Source organism: Clupea harengus, chromosome 19 (genome assembly GCF_900700415.2).
Source record: "Clupea harengus chromosome 19, Ch_v2.0.2, whole genome shotgun sequence".
NCBI classification, from domain to species: Eukaryota; Metazoa; Chordata; class Actinopteri; order Clupeiformes; family Clupeidae; genus Clupea; species Clupea harengus.
Window position 1 is genome coordinate 10,625,264 of NC_045170.1, and position 14,674 is coordinate 10,639,937.

The 14,674-nt window shown below is 47.3% G+C and overlaps 1 protein-coding gene across 2 annotated transcripts in view; it reads right to left on the bottom strand.

The window, feature by feature from the left end:
- Nucleotides 1–405: 405 nt before the first annotated feature.
- The window catches only part of trps1 (trichorhinophalangeal syndrome I), a 104,359-nt gene continuing 90,090 nt past the window's right edge, over nucleotides 406–14,674 (bottom strand). For both annotated transcript variants that reach the window (XM_031586438.2, XM_031586439.1), the window contains exons 6-7: nucleotides 12,266–12,388; nucleotides 406–5,084 (exon numbers count right to left, since the gene is read on the bottom strand). In XM_031586438.2, coding sequence (XP_031442298.1) covers nucleotides 3,777–5,084; nucleotides 12,266–12,388 — 1,431 coding nt within the window. In that variant the 3' untranslated portion in view covers nucleotides 406–3,776. The remainder of the gene's footprint in view (nucleotides 5,085–12,265; nucleotides 12,389–14,674) is intronic.

A 14,674-nucleotide genomic window follows, 5' to 3' on the forward strand; every position in this document is an offset into this window, starting at 1 on the left:
ATGTTTGCCCTTTCTGTGCCGAGCACAACCCTACATACACCTCTGGTGTCATTCTGCAGTGCTTTAAGCAGACTTCTCTGAAACTGAACAGAGCAATCGATGGGCAACAGACTGGATGAAAATAAATAAATAAATAAATAAAAAAAATTTAACAAAAAAAAACCTGGCCCTTGCCTTCTGCACCTGGAGGTCATGATGTGCTTATAGGTGGAGTTAAGGGTGGCTTGTTTGATCCAAACAATTCTGGCATTTGCACCCATTTGTCATAGGTTTGTTCAACAAATTGTAGAAGCTTGGCTATTGACAGTTCTCTCCATGTGATAGACTCGTGGGCTTAGTCTAAGTCCACACTGTAGCTTACACAGAAAGAAGGTGGGTTAGAAAAAGGACTATCACACCATCGGACATGTTTTGTTATTACTTTATTAATTATTATTATCATTATCATCATTATTATTCAAGTTTAGATGTAACAGACATCCTTGCCATCTTTGTTGATTTTTTTTGTTGTTTGCATGTAAAAACTACAACACAAAAAAAAGTTAAGGTGGCTGCTGAAAAAAATTAAAATAAAGAACAAAAAAAAAAAAACAGAAACAATTCTAAACCATCATCTATGCACTTTAAATGCTGTAAAAGTAAAAACAATAACAATCTAAAAAAAATTATGGTTAAAAACATTTACATGTTTTGCCTTCTGCCATGACCATGTCCGAGCTGGCCTTTAGGTGCCCAAAACACAGATACCTCCTATGCATTTCTCGCTCCCCGCAGCCTTACATAAGGCCCTTATAAAATATGTATGGTCACTTATAAAAAAAGAAAAAAAAAAGTAAATTGATTAAGATGCAGTACCTGTATGCAGCATGCTAATTACATTTCATCATTCTTCCTTGGCAATAAACTGGATAACTGAAGTGCAAGCGTTAACATATTTTAAAAATAACCATAATCCATGAAAACAAACAAACAAACAAAATAAAAAGAGCAAAATAAACTATGACATCTCAAACAAATAAACATTTTATTTTTTAAAAAGGCAAGAGTTCCTTATGTTATTCAATAACCTACTGTATAAATGCTCCTGTGAAAAAAAACAATGCTTTATTATTTCAATTTATTCTCTTTTTTTTTCTTACTTATTTATTTCCCAAGAGGAGGCATTTTGCAGTAAAGCAGCATGGTCAGGCTATACTGAGTATCTGACACCTCTCAGTAATTCAGAAATAACTCCCAAGACATCCATGATACCACAATCCTATTCTCTCTCCCTCTCTCTCTCTCTCTCTCTCTCTCTTTCTCACTCTCTGACACATCCTCCAAGTCGCTCTCCACTTCATATAAATATATACCGTGGGCAGGAGTGTGCACTCCAAGACAACATAAAGCAAGGCTAGCGGAGGGTAAACACATTTTGAAGCTAGCAAAGCACGTACGGGGTGTGTGTAAAAGCCATTCAGTAAAATGAGAGGCTTTTGCTTCTGGTGAGCATCGCTGGATGCTTTTAAAAATGATTACAGGCTAGGACTACTGATTCGACTCCAGTCAAGTAGATCTGATATTGCTGATGAGAGGGCATCTGCTTGGTAAGGCTCTGAAATCGCTGTAGTCAGAGGGGGCACAGGTGATTTCACTGATGTGAATCTCATGAAGGACACTGTGCGAGTCTAATCTGAAAGCCATTGTGTGGTGTCAATGCACCGACAAAGCCAGTGTACTTCCCGCTATGCCTAAAGTTCAACTGGACCACCAGCTATGTAGGCACCTTGCAATTCACATCGAATTCCTCCACATGAAAGTCGATGAGGGTATGCTAACAAGCTAGTGCTGCGGTTTAACTTCAGGAACATGCCCACGTACAACTGCAGTCTTAAGTACTTGGCCACCACTGCCCTCAAAGACACCGTCCTGCAATGTAATGCATGGATTTTGCAAACTGGGAGTGTTTACACAACTGCCACTCTAACAACGAAAGGCACCTGCAGGACACCTGCACATCTTGGCTGTTAACAATACTCTATTGTCTCGGGATGCAGACGTAACAATACGGAAGAATTAGTCCTTGGCTCTCTCTGTATTTCTTTGTCGTAAAAGGCAAAACGGACACACACAAAAATAAAAAAGACAACAAAAAAAAGTTTGTGGCAGCTGAAATTCCTGGACGAACAAAAAAGTTAGAATTAAAAACAAGGAATTTATTCAGAGATCCTATTCGCTTAATAAAAAAAATGTATACCAAAGCCTTTTCAGGCTCTTGAGTATTTTTTTGTTCGGTGTCGGAGTGTGAGAAAGGCTGAAGTCCACCACCATGAGAATCGTTCTGGGACTTAAAAGCACTGCGGTGTGTGCGTGTGCGTGCATGTGTGTGTGTGTGTGCGCGCACGTGCCAGGTAAGATTAAGAATAGAGACAGACTACGCTTGGAATGGAGAGATGCTAAGTGTGGCCTCTGTATGTACGTTATATACGTTAAAAAATAACCATGTCCTTCTGTTCCTTGAAGCTCCTACCTTTAAGAAAAGGCATATATTTTGAATAGCATCTGTTGTTCTTGTGAGATTAAAAATATTAAAATAAAATTAACAAATGAAATAAATGTAACAATAGCAGGTGTTTGCTTCATTACCAAGTTTGCTACATTTGCAAATGTAAACAGTTTGTCAGAGCCTAGCTCACGGGCCCTTTACTCGAATGCAAAGTCATTGCTGCATATCAACATACCAGGTAGAAAATACTTTGTACAATATATCAGGCACTGATATAATGATTATTCTTATTAACATCTTAGAAAATATATTGTTTTTCTTCTTCTTCTTCTTTGTATTCCTTCCCAAATTTCTAGTGATATCAGTTTTCCATCCCAGCAACTAAGGCAGCAGCTTAAAGTATTGACGGATATCTGTGACCCCCCCCCCCAACCCACTCAAAAAAACAAACAAAAAAACAATGCACCTCTAGAAATGAACATTGTAAGATACAACATAGGACACTTAGTACAATGTTAACTGGCGACAAGTACGTCTAAACTACAGAGGGTCTCTATATCAGCCGTGCACGTTCCCTGAGGACGTCTTCGTTATTCTGAATTTAGCTGAGGACGTTGTCACTTATTCCGTGGCTTTCAGGACAGATGACTACCAACACCTGTCTCGACCCTTTGCCCCCAAATATGAAGCCCTCCATCCTGGAGTCACTGAAGGTACGAGAACATTTTGATAAGTGACTTCTCCCACTGGAGAAAGGTAAGGGAGTACAAAAAAAAACAAAAAAAAAAACAACAATAACAAAAAAACTCAAACCAATAAAAATAAATCTGCTCATGTACCTTTCTTGCTGGACTGCTCTACAAGTCTCAGGAACTGAGGAGGGGAAAAATAAACAACTTGTACCATTGTCATTAAAAAGCATTTGTGTCTTCATAAAAATGTGGAAATTGCAAATAGCTTTTTTGTAGTTCATTTGTTTTCAGCTCGTAATGAACTCCCAACAGTTGTCTAGGACTCTCGTGTCTTATTTCCCATTTTGAAGACTGAGGCACCGCAAGAGACTGGCAGCGCATGCAGTCATGGCACATTTGTGGATCCTCCACTACTTCTTTATGTCTTTTTACTCGGGTGGGTATAGGGCCGGGTGGGACAGAGAGCGTGAGCGGGAGGGGGGTTTTTAGGGTGAGGGGAGGATGTGTTCACTGTTGAACCACTGTCTCCACTGCACCCCCTGCAGTTCATGCTGAGCGTTGTGTGCTGGAGGGGACTGGACATCCTGAACTGAGACGGCTCACTCTTGAGGGGGGCTGTCGCCTGGTGCCGCCGCTGGCGTCGGGGTCGAGGCGGCTGATGGCGGCTCGCTGGCTGGCCGGTGGAGGCCCCTCTGTATGTGTGTGGTGAAGTCGTACTTGTCGGTGCAGGCGTGGAGACAGATGCTGCACTGGAAGGGTCCCCCGTCGCCGTGGCAACTCATGTGCAGGGCATACATGACCTCGTCCAGGAAGAGGATGCCGCAGCGGACGCACTTGCTGGACAGCTCATCCTGCGTCCCCTGCTCCGCAGTCTCGGGTTTGGCTTGCGGTGGCGACAGAGCCCTCGGGGAGCCCTCTTCCACCTCGTTCGATGGTTTAAGCTGCTGCCTTTTCGGCTGCTCGCGCTCTTTCTCCATCACTGCAGCGGGCGAGGAACGTTTTTCAGGGGTGCTTCTTTCCACGACGATGGCGGGCGGGGTTAGGGTGAGGGGGATCGATGCACCTGTGCCTGCGCCGTTGGGCGTGGCAGAGGGGCTGGGCTTGGAATGTTTGATGGCCAGGTCCAGGGGGGTGTCGCTGTCGGGGCCGGCGGAGGACGGAGGCGGCGGGGGTGGGAAGTGAGGAGGGAGCCCGAAGGGGGCGTAAGGCACGAAGCTTTGGCACGGGTTGGGCAGGCCGGGCACGGGGCCCAGGTAGTGCGGATTGCCCGGCACGGACATCTTGTACTTAGTCCAGAAGCGTAGCCAGTCAGTCTCGCTCTGCAGGTCATTGTGGAGGAAGGGCAGGCTGAAGAAGGGATACTGGTACTTCTCGATGGGGCTTCCCGGGGGCGAGTAGCTGGCCTGCTTGGACGGGCGCATGTACTTCTCGATGGGGCTGCCACGCTCGGAGCCGCCTTTGCCGCCGTCCGAGCTGGGGGCGAGGCCGTTGCCCTCGGCGACCAGTGGCCCTCCATCCGGCGGGCTCTTGTGAAGATGCAGCGGGGGCATTCGCTTCTGGATCTCCAGGGTCTGGTTGACCAGGAAGGCGTGGGTGGAGCGTGGACTGGGGTGGCCTTTCACCCCCATGGCTGAGGAGCCGTAGCTCTCGTACTTGCCCAGCGGTGTGTGCGGGACGTCCGAGCGCAGCGGGGCGGGGGTGTCTGGGCCGCTCGAGGGGGTCTGTTGGTCGTCCGGCCGACGCTCCAGGGGGCTGCCGTTTAGACGCTCCTCGCTGTTGATGCTGCGCTGCTGCTTGGAGCCCACAGAGTCGGACGGGAGTGTGTCGGGGTTCAGGCGTTTCCGCGTTCGTCGGCGGATGATCTGCTCGCCGTTGTTCTGCTTGATGATGTTCAGTGGCCTCGGGGTCTGCGATCGAGAGAGAGTGAGTAGAGAGGAGAGAGTGGGGATACAAAAATCATAAAACAATCATTAGCTACATCGTTTGTGATTATGTAAACATCATCTTCATATAATTATCATAGATATGCCTGTGGCAGGGTTGTAAACTATGTATGTGAGAATGTATCTGTGTGCAAAGTCAGTCTCCACTTTTGCCCCTTCTGCAGGTCCAACTGCTGCCACAGCTGGACAGACAGGTGCGTCCGGAGCGTTTTGACTCGAGTCTAAATCGGTCCTGCCGAGACAGGCTTCAGTGCCTTGCTGATTGCCCATTAAGGCGCCACGGGAGGTAGCTAAAACAGCAGGGGACTGAGTCAGTGGCGGGCCCTGGGCAGGCGGACACCCTGCTCACCTCAACACTGAACCGCTGGCGGTACCGACTCTAATGACCCCCACAGAGGCGATCCGAGGACCTGAGGACCTCTCTCTTTCGCTGGCAGAGTGCAGATGGAACTAAGCGATGCCAGTCCAGTTGCTCACACCTTCGGGGACCAGAGCTGAATCAGTTCAGCTTTAATTAGCGATGGTTAGCTTCATAATCAGTCATCAAATCTCAATTAATTACACTGTCGGGTTGGACCCGCATGGACAGATTGAACAGGGCAATGCAAGACCAGAGAAAGAGAAAGAATGAAAGAAAGAAAGAAAGAAAGAGAGGAGAGAGAGAGATTGAGCTGGTCCAGTTGCTTCTATTTCTCATTCTGTTGGTTCTTTTTTCCCCCTCCACTCACACCAAATAAACAGAGCGCATAAACTCCCCTGCTGGAATGGCAGATTCCCTTGCTCTCTATATCAACTGCTGTCAGGAAGCTCCACTCCAGTTCAGGGGAAATTGTGTTGTTGAAGGGACGCAGAGCTGAGGGATGTAGCATTCCGTATCAGTCTCGGACTCAGGCGCAGCAGGTGAATCTTAAAGAATTAGAGACTGCAAGAGGGATCAGATGTTGGACCTGATAGTGGTCTGTCTAGTCATGATGTGCCGGCCGAAGCGTAAGCACATCTGCGGCCCGGGGAGGGGGGGGGGGGGGGATGCTGGCGGAGGATGAGGAAACGTCAAAAGAAGCACACACACACACACACACACCTCCCATGAGGAGACCTCAGAGATGAAGGTGAGGAGGATCCTACAGCCTCATTCATCACGCATTGGGTCTTCTGGCTTCCCCTTTGTCTCGTTCTGTCTCTATCCAACTCCCTCTGTAGGTCATTATACCCATACAGGACTTATGCACTCTGGTCAGGTAGGACAGGAGATATCTACACATTGTTCTGCTCTACTCCGTTGGGAGAGAGGGAGGGAGGATGGGAGAGAGAGAGAGAGAGAGAGAGAGAGGAAGGGGAGCGTGAATCACCAGCAGCCAAAACTAATTGGGAGGCCAGAAGGGTTATGTAGGTGTAGCCTTTATTTTTTTCTTTGATTAATTTCACTCCATCGCTTTTGGTCTCTTCCACTCCCATCGGGCAACCTTCATCTTAGCGTTCAATGTGCGTATGACAAGGAGAAGCAGAGTGGGAGAAAGCGAGAGTATAGGTGGGGGGGAGAGGGGCAGGGAGGGAGAGAGAGAGAGAAAGAAAGAGAGGGAGAGAATGTAATGGGATCAGATTGCCCCCGTCTCCCTCCTTGACTTTGAGGGGCGCAGAGTCCCCGTGGAATCAATCCCACACCGCGCGGCCGGTCCCCTTTTGTGCGAGTGGAATCCGTCGACAGGTTCCCAGGCGAAAGAAAAACCAATCACAGAACCGAAAGAAAGAGGAGGGGAGAGGAAGAAGAGGAAAGGGGATGGCTGGGGGCGGGAGGGTTGTGGAGATTCCAACCACAGCACAGGGAAGAACTGGGTGGTGGGGAGGGGGGTATGGAACCAGGAGTGGTACAGATCTTCCACCAGTTACTAACTTTCCTCTTCTGTCCCTCCTCTAGGCGGAGCTAGTGATTTATTCGGAAAAGAAGCCCAGAAGCCCGCCAAGCAGAGCGGAGCAGAGCAGAGCGTCTGGCCTCACACTGCCTCATGCTGGAGGGAAGCAGGGGAGGGAGAGGGAGAGAGAGAGGAAGAAGTGTGAGGGAGGTGTATTTTTGGACAAATGTTTGCTTTGTTAAGAGACGGGAGTGGTATCAGTTCAACAAATCTGTGCACAGCTGCCTTTTGGTTTAGCCGTGGCGGGAGATGAATGTGGTGAGAAACGACTCGTCTGTGTCAGGAAGGCGTTGGGACAGTTTACAGGAGAGAGAGAGAGAGAGAGAGAGAGAGAGGAGAGGGGGTGGAGGGGACCCCCCGCCCTGTTAGGCTAGGGAGAGAGAGAGAGGGACAGAGAGACGTCTGGAAAATCTGACAAACAGAAAGAGTGCCCTCTGCTGTTGGGCCAGTCCAGCCCTCTGAAGGCACAGACAGGGATTCCCTTCTCTTTCATTTCTTTTTCACCCACCTGCCATCTTTCACTTCTCCCTTTTTCTCTCTCAATTTTTCCCCTTTGTCTCTCCCTACTCCCCCACTCTCTCTCCCGCTCCTCCATTCTATGTTTTTGGATAGTGTCAGATAAAACACATCCATGGAGATCTATCCCCCAAGCACACACACACGCACACACACAACACACACGCTCACACACACACACACACACACACATTTTGTCTCTCGTTTCTTTCTCTCCTCCAGAATTGCAAAATGTCTGTGTAACCATAGAAATCTCAGCTGTTTCTGTGAGAGTGTTGCTGCTGTCTTTTGTTGAAAGATTTCACTGCGTGGCCTCCAACTAACAACGGTGGAAGATCTTTCACAAAGTGGAATAGCCACCCAGGCCAGAATGGAGATTGACAAGAGTAAGGACATTTTTCTAAAAGAGGAAGGCAAGACACAATATTATGACATTTGATATAGCAGATGAGCCAAGCAGATGGAAAGAAGAACTTTGCAACTCGCAGAGTAGACCATTATTTGTTAATGTGAACGCTGAATACCAAATCAATTCATGTGGAGAGCAGTTCATTATTTCTCTCCTGACAATTAGACGCTTTGAAAGTCAGCTTTCATATTGTGTGTGACTGATTGCAGATTCCACCTTGCACACGTACACCTTGCGCAAAGCAAACCTGGAGCACGGGAAAATCACTCGGAAAAGGACATGACATTTTCCACGCGCTACTTGACCTGTGGGTAACACTGCAGCTGCTGTTTGCTTCTTCATCTCACACAGTAAACACATAAGACAACTCACATTTGCTGCCGCCTACATCCCCCATCTCCGTCACTGGAGCAGAATCAACAGAGTGATGACAAAATGCACCTCCACAAGTGGCAAGCTCTCATTTACCGTGTAGGCAACAGGGGACATTTCATCGAATTTGGGATTTAATTTAAAAGCAACGTCCTTTTTTCAATTTAATTTCAATACATGTGTACTAAAAATGCACTGTCATAGATGTCTACATGTTCCTCACATCTTTGTGCATTTCCTCTATCACAGTCGTCTACTGCCAAGCATTAAATAGGCCAAAATTATGATCACACACATTTACAGGCCATGTAGCATTCATGGCTTAATTCCCGTGAAATCACTAATAAAGTATGTCAAGTGATAATAAAGTGGAGATATCATAGAAAATACAGTCTATTGTGGTATAGTTAGTGGGGGAGGAATGAGCCCTGTTCCAGTCTGCATATCACTTTGTGATGGACTGAGCCTGCTATTTCCAAATTTAAACGTCAACACCTTCGACGCCCTGCCGAGCTATGAAATGTTCTTTCAAAAAGTCAAACAGATCTGAACCACTTTCTACACTTGAATTAAGTTCTTAATTCATTTTTTCACTCCTTTCTTTCCCAGGCCGTGTAAAAAAAAAACCTGGCCCGTCTATAAAAGATGGAGACAATGAGCGAGCGATCAAGCCTCGTCGGTACTGGGCTGAGTTTTACTGTACATGCCATATTGAAGCACACATCCGGCATGTTCCTGACAGGCCCTGGTTATTAGTAGACAAAATCAAAGAGACATTTATTGTTGCAATGTGTTCTGGCATGGGGAGACCTGTGCTCGAGCTAGGCCTCGCTGCAACTCGGTTTTACGAGGTGCCATTATGAAATGATTTCTGCACGGCGTATAAAGTTTTTATTTAAAAGTATAAAAATACTACTGGAACGCCTCTGCCAAGACATGAAGGACAAGGGGTGGGGGGGGGGGGGGGGGTTGCCGCCTTGTAACGATGGTGTGCGAGTCGAGCGCAATTAATTATCCATCGGCGCTGAAACGTGCCACTGTCTGGTGGTCCGTTCTACCTGAACCTACCTCTACCACTTTCTCTCTTCAGTCTCTTTCTCTTTTTTTTTCCTTTACTTTTTTTTCTGGATCCCCCTCTTAGAAAGCCACAGTGGCGAGAATGAGTCAGACCCTCCACCAGGGGAGCCCCGGCAGTTGCACTTAAAAACAAACAAACAAACCAATCTCACAGCCAACCACCGACCTAGGAGGAGAAAACCCCACAGACTCAGGAGTGCCCTTCTCTCGCCCATTTATTAGCTGCTAGCTCCGCGTGACGTGTGTACAGCCTGATGGTCTACTGCATACACACTACCAAAAGGGAGGGAAGCAGGGACAGAGGGACACACACACACACACAGGAACAAAAGAGCTTGCATACTAGTAAGTAGCTCTGCATGTTCCATGGGTGTGGTATGAAGTCATGATAGTGATGGTGTGGATATTTGCGTAACTTCACAGAATTCATTGGCTTTGCACATGAGGCATAAGCAGTCGTTGAGTTGAACACTGCCTACATGCTCAAAGGTGGGTGAAATTATACCGTAAGAGTAAAAGCCATATATGCACATTGCTGTGACTACAAAATAACTAAGTAAAAACCCACAAACACAAAAAAAGAGTTGTAATTACTTATTGGCAAAGTGTGATCAAATACGAAATAAAAAATGCTATGTCCCCAGATTTTTCAAGTAAATAAGGCGGAGGCTATGTAAACATAAACAAACACCCTTTCAACAAATCTCATTTAGCGGTGCAATCAATAAAGCATGAAAAAAATCTTCCAATAGCAAAAACACAAGATTCAATTTGTTTGGCTTTTTTCCCCTGAATGGAGCTTCAAACTCATTCTAGGTCAGCATTGAGAAAGGAAAAAGTGCTGACTAGAAACCACACCACAGGGACTAAGCCCTGGGCTCTGATAGTATGACCTGAATATCTGTAAGAGAGAGAAAGGGTCTGAAAGAGAGGTATCATATTAAGCAGACAGAACAGAGTTTTATAGAGAGAGTGGGACAGAGGGAGAGAGAGAGAGAGGGGGTGAGAGAAAGAAAGAGAAGGATGGAAAGAAGAAGGGGGAAACAGAGAAAGAGAGGGAGGAGGACAGGGCGCGAAGAATAAAGAAAGAAAGAAATGGAATGGGTGAAGGAGAAGAGAGGGGGAGAGTAGGGCTGAAGAGAAACTGCGGTGGGCCTGGGCAGTGGTGGGCCAGAGGCCCGTTTCTGAAACCACCAGGTGGCACGGGTCCTGAAAGGGGGCTGTTTGTGGCCGGGACCCGTGGTGCCTGGCCTGGCTCAGCTCTCGCTCCTGCCCCCCAGCGACCACACCGAATCAGGGAGCCTCCTGTGTGTGCGGCGCTGGGGCTGGGGCCGGGGCCGTTTGCCACCCAGGCAGCCAGCCCAGACGCCCCCGAGCCCTGCGCGTCAACGCTCCCAATGATTGGGGCGGGGGTGGAGGGGGGGTAGGAACCTCCAGCCAAACCCATAAAGACATGAGAACTTTCAGACGCTACCCAGCTCCAATTGAGTTAACGCACATTAAAAAAAAGGGAAAAAACGCACACCGCCTTGGCCTGCGACTGACGCGCGTTATGTGTGCACAATACCCGTCCTTGTGTTCTGCGGGGAGAGAGGCTAATTCCTCACGTTGTCAAATATGTTTACCCAAATGTTTATCCAGACACAATTTCAAAGGGGGGGAGAACACTAGAGCACTTGAAGGTTTTTTTTCAGAGAGCGAAGCCTTAAGTATGACCGAGGCAAAAAAAAAGTCGGGGAGGAAAAATAAATACATTTGCTCATTGGGATCAAAAATTGAAGTTTCTGAAGGAGGCGTATGTAAAGTAAATCCAATTGTAAAATCTCGTCATGATTGAGTCCAGAGTGAAGTTTGTTTGCAGGACATGGGCCACTGGCCTTCTCCATATTGCCTGGCAGAAACACACCAATAATCAAGAACTATTGTACGAGAGAAGAGGAAAATAAAGACAAAACTCTCTATGAATCAGGATATTTTGATTTGATTTTTTAAGTGGAATAATCTTTCCATGTGACACACACCTGCCACTCCAGACGTCAGGCATTGACACTGGTGTGATGGGAAATCCTATCATGTTTTTCACTGTACTAGACAGAGGCTTCGAGAGCAACACTCAAGGGAAGACGTGTGTAACTATGTGTGTGTGTGTGTGTGTGTTTATGATTGAAGTGTAAGGGGAGAGAGGAGAGAGAAAGACAAAGAGAGAGAGAGCGAGCAAGAGGCAAAAAGAGAAAGAAAAGGAGTGAGTGTGAAAGAAAATGGTGTGCAAGTGTGGAACAATTCCACAGTGTGCGTGATGGTGGCACGGTGTTAAATGCAACAGGACGTAAATGCTTCCCTGTGGCCTGGTGTGTGAGGGATCAATTTCAAGGTCAGGTGTCTCTGAGCATGTGAAAAGCTGAGAGTGTGTGTGTGTGTGTGTGTGTGTGTGTGTGTGTGTGTGTGTGTGTGTGTGTGTGTGTGTGTGTGTGTGTGTGTGTGTGTGTGTGTGTGTGTGTGTGTGTGCGTGTGCGTGTGCGTGTGCGTGTGCGTGTGCGTGTGCGTGTGCGTGTGCGCGAGGAGGAGGTTTGTCATTAGCTAGGTTGAAGGTGAGAAGAGTGAAAGAAGCCCTCTGGTTGCCCATGCCAAAGGTTGAAGCGCCAAGTTCTGACACGAAGGAAACGAGGTGAACTGGCAAACTGTTACACTGTCACCCCGTCACTTATTTCAAAGTTGTTGCTTTTTTTCAGTTCGCTTGGGAGGTCGGTGGGTGGCCTGCCTTGGTGTTTTTCTAAGCCATCCCCGTCCCACCTCCAGCACCTTCTCCTGCCTGCAGCCACCCCCCCGCCGGTCCCCCCCCTCAACCTCTTTCCCCTACTCACCGAGTGGAGCTTCTGATACAGGCCACACGCGTTGCACACGTAGCCCCCGTTGGCGTTCTTCCTCCACAGAGAGGTCTTGGTGGTCAGACAGTTGGCACAGAACACCCCGGAGCCTCGCCGCCTCTGCAACATAAAAAGAGAGATAGAAAGAGAGAGAGTCAGTCAGTGAGTCAAGCAGAGCTACTGAGGGGGATGAATTAAGGCAGAGCATTCAGAAGGAGAGAAAAACAAGGAAAAAGGTAGAGAGTAGGAGTGCAGGCCTCATTCAGGGTTCAGGTATATGAGCTAGGGTCATTAGGGTCATCTATATCGGGGTCATAGCTCTGGACCATCCAAGTATCAAACATAAACGAATGAAACTTTCCCAAAAATTCTCTATTGCAATTTCTCTGGCCCCTACATCTGAAATGACAGGAGAGTTTCTCGTTGGATTGTTCCAGAAATATACACAAGAGGGCAAACCGGGGAGTTGAACGAATGTGTACTGTAGCCATTGTTCAGATGGAAGGAGTTACAGTGCAGTGCACGGCTCAAGTCCTTCATCAGCTGTGAAAACAAAGCACGCACCCTCACATACGCCCACAAACACACACACACAGACTGGAGGTGTGGTCAAAGGTCCGTCCAAAAGGTGGATGTCTGTCCAAACTGTCGTCTGGGTCATCTACTGTGAGGCAGACGCTCCCAAAGGGGAAAAGCAGCCTGGGGGGGGGGGGGGGGGGGGGGGGGGGAAGATGGGAGGAATGACCACGGAGGTCTGGGCCATCTCCCACTGAGCTGCTGTGGGGGGTTGTCTAACTTGAAGTCACAGCCCCCCCGACGTCTTGAGACCCTACACTGTTTAATCAGAAGGTCAGGCCGCAGGTTGATTAACAGAACCCAGCTGATTTCGCCCGTTATTAACCTTCTGGTGATTAATACGCCTTGTAAGGTACCACTGAGACAGAGGCCACCGTCACCCCCATTACCCATCTCTTGTCGTCCCCGGTCCGAGCGACAAACACACACAGGCCTCCAAGTCAAGACAGGCTTCTGGGAGAGCTGGAGCATTTGGGTGGCTTCTCCTTAGTCAAAAAGAAAACCACCCTTCCTCTGGTTTGCAGCGGAGCTGATTTCCCATGAGCTGTTTGGGATCGTGTTTGTGTTTTTCATTAACATGCTGTCACTGTCTCACTCCGTTATCAGCTTTTCTTTGGGGTTGCGTTTTGGACCTAACTGTTCTTGAGAGTCTACCAAAAGAAACAAAATAAATCAACTGAGGCATTGACAAAAAACGGAAAGAGAGACAAGAGAGAGAAAAAAAAAGAACGAAAGGAGGAGGAGAAAAAAAAAAGAAAAAAACGTGAATCATTTGGTGACTGCCAGACTTATCGGTGGCTGAGAAACAAGTGAACACAGAAAAAACAAGCAGCCCGTGACTTGCAAGGCAAAACACCGGAATTATCTAGATTATGCCCGGCAAAAGTCATTTGTGCCATATAGAATGTGTGCAATTTATCTAATGTCAGACATCTTCTGGAGGGAAGCATGTTCCCCCTGCCAGAAAAATACAATGCTCCTAATTGTACTCTGATACATTTAGAATGGAAAGCTTTCTGCAGACATAATTTTGGCTTCAAGGCCAGAGAGCTTTCTTGGCAAGGGACGGGGCACTTGATTCATCGGGTGTTTCACAATGTATCAGTAAAAAGTGCTGGTGAGTGGCCAGTTCCCTATAGGGTAATTTTTCCATCCAGATGCAAGCGCTATCGGAGGGCCCCTCGTCAGCTAAACTAATTATGATCTCGCGTTTGCTTATGCCTGCTCACTCTAACATTCGACATTGGCCATTAATCATGGAACACACGGAAAATGGAGCATAGAGGAATGAGAGACAGTAGCCCGGCTGGCCATAAAGGTCTGAAATGACAGCAATAATTAAATGAGATGGAGAGATGTTTTTCAACGAGCCATCAGCAAGTGCAGAGTCGCCCCCGCCCGTGACAATGGGCCTTCTGAACCGGGGGGCAAGAGTTTGCTTTCTGTTACACATGGCTGCCCGGGATCCCATCACCGCCAGGGTTACGGGATCCATGTTTTCAACCTCCAGTCACTTTCCAAAAGACAGCACTACTCATTTCAAGGACCATCAAATCCCTATCAATCCATTCATTTTCTGTCGTTACACTGCATTCAAGGTGGAGACTGGAGCTATTGAGTTCCTGACCACAGAACCAAAAAAATTTAATTAAATAAAAAACAGCTTTATTTACTGAGAGTATACTGGTGAGCGGTAGGAGCGTGTACTGTAATGCACATACATGTTTCAAATTAAATTAAGCTGTATTAGTGGATTGAGTTGAAATTGGATTACAGAAAATTTAAGTCAGGATCAATGTTTCTTTACAAACTCTTGAGGGGTTTAATCTC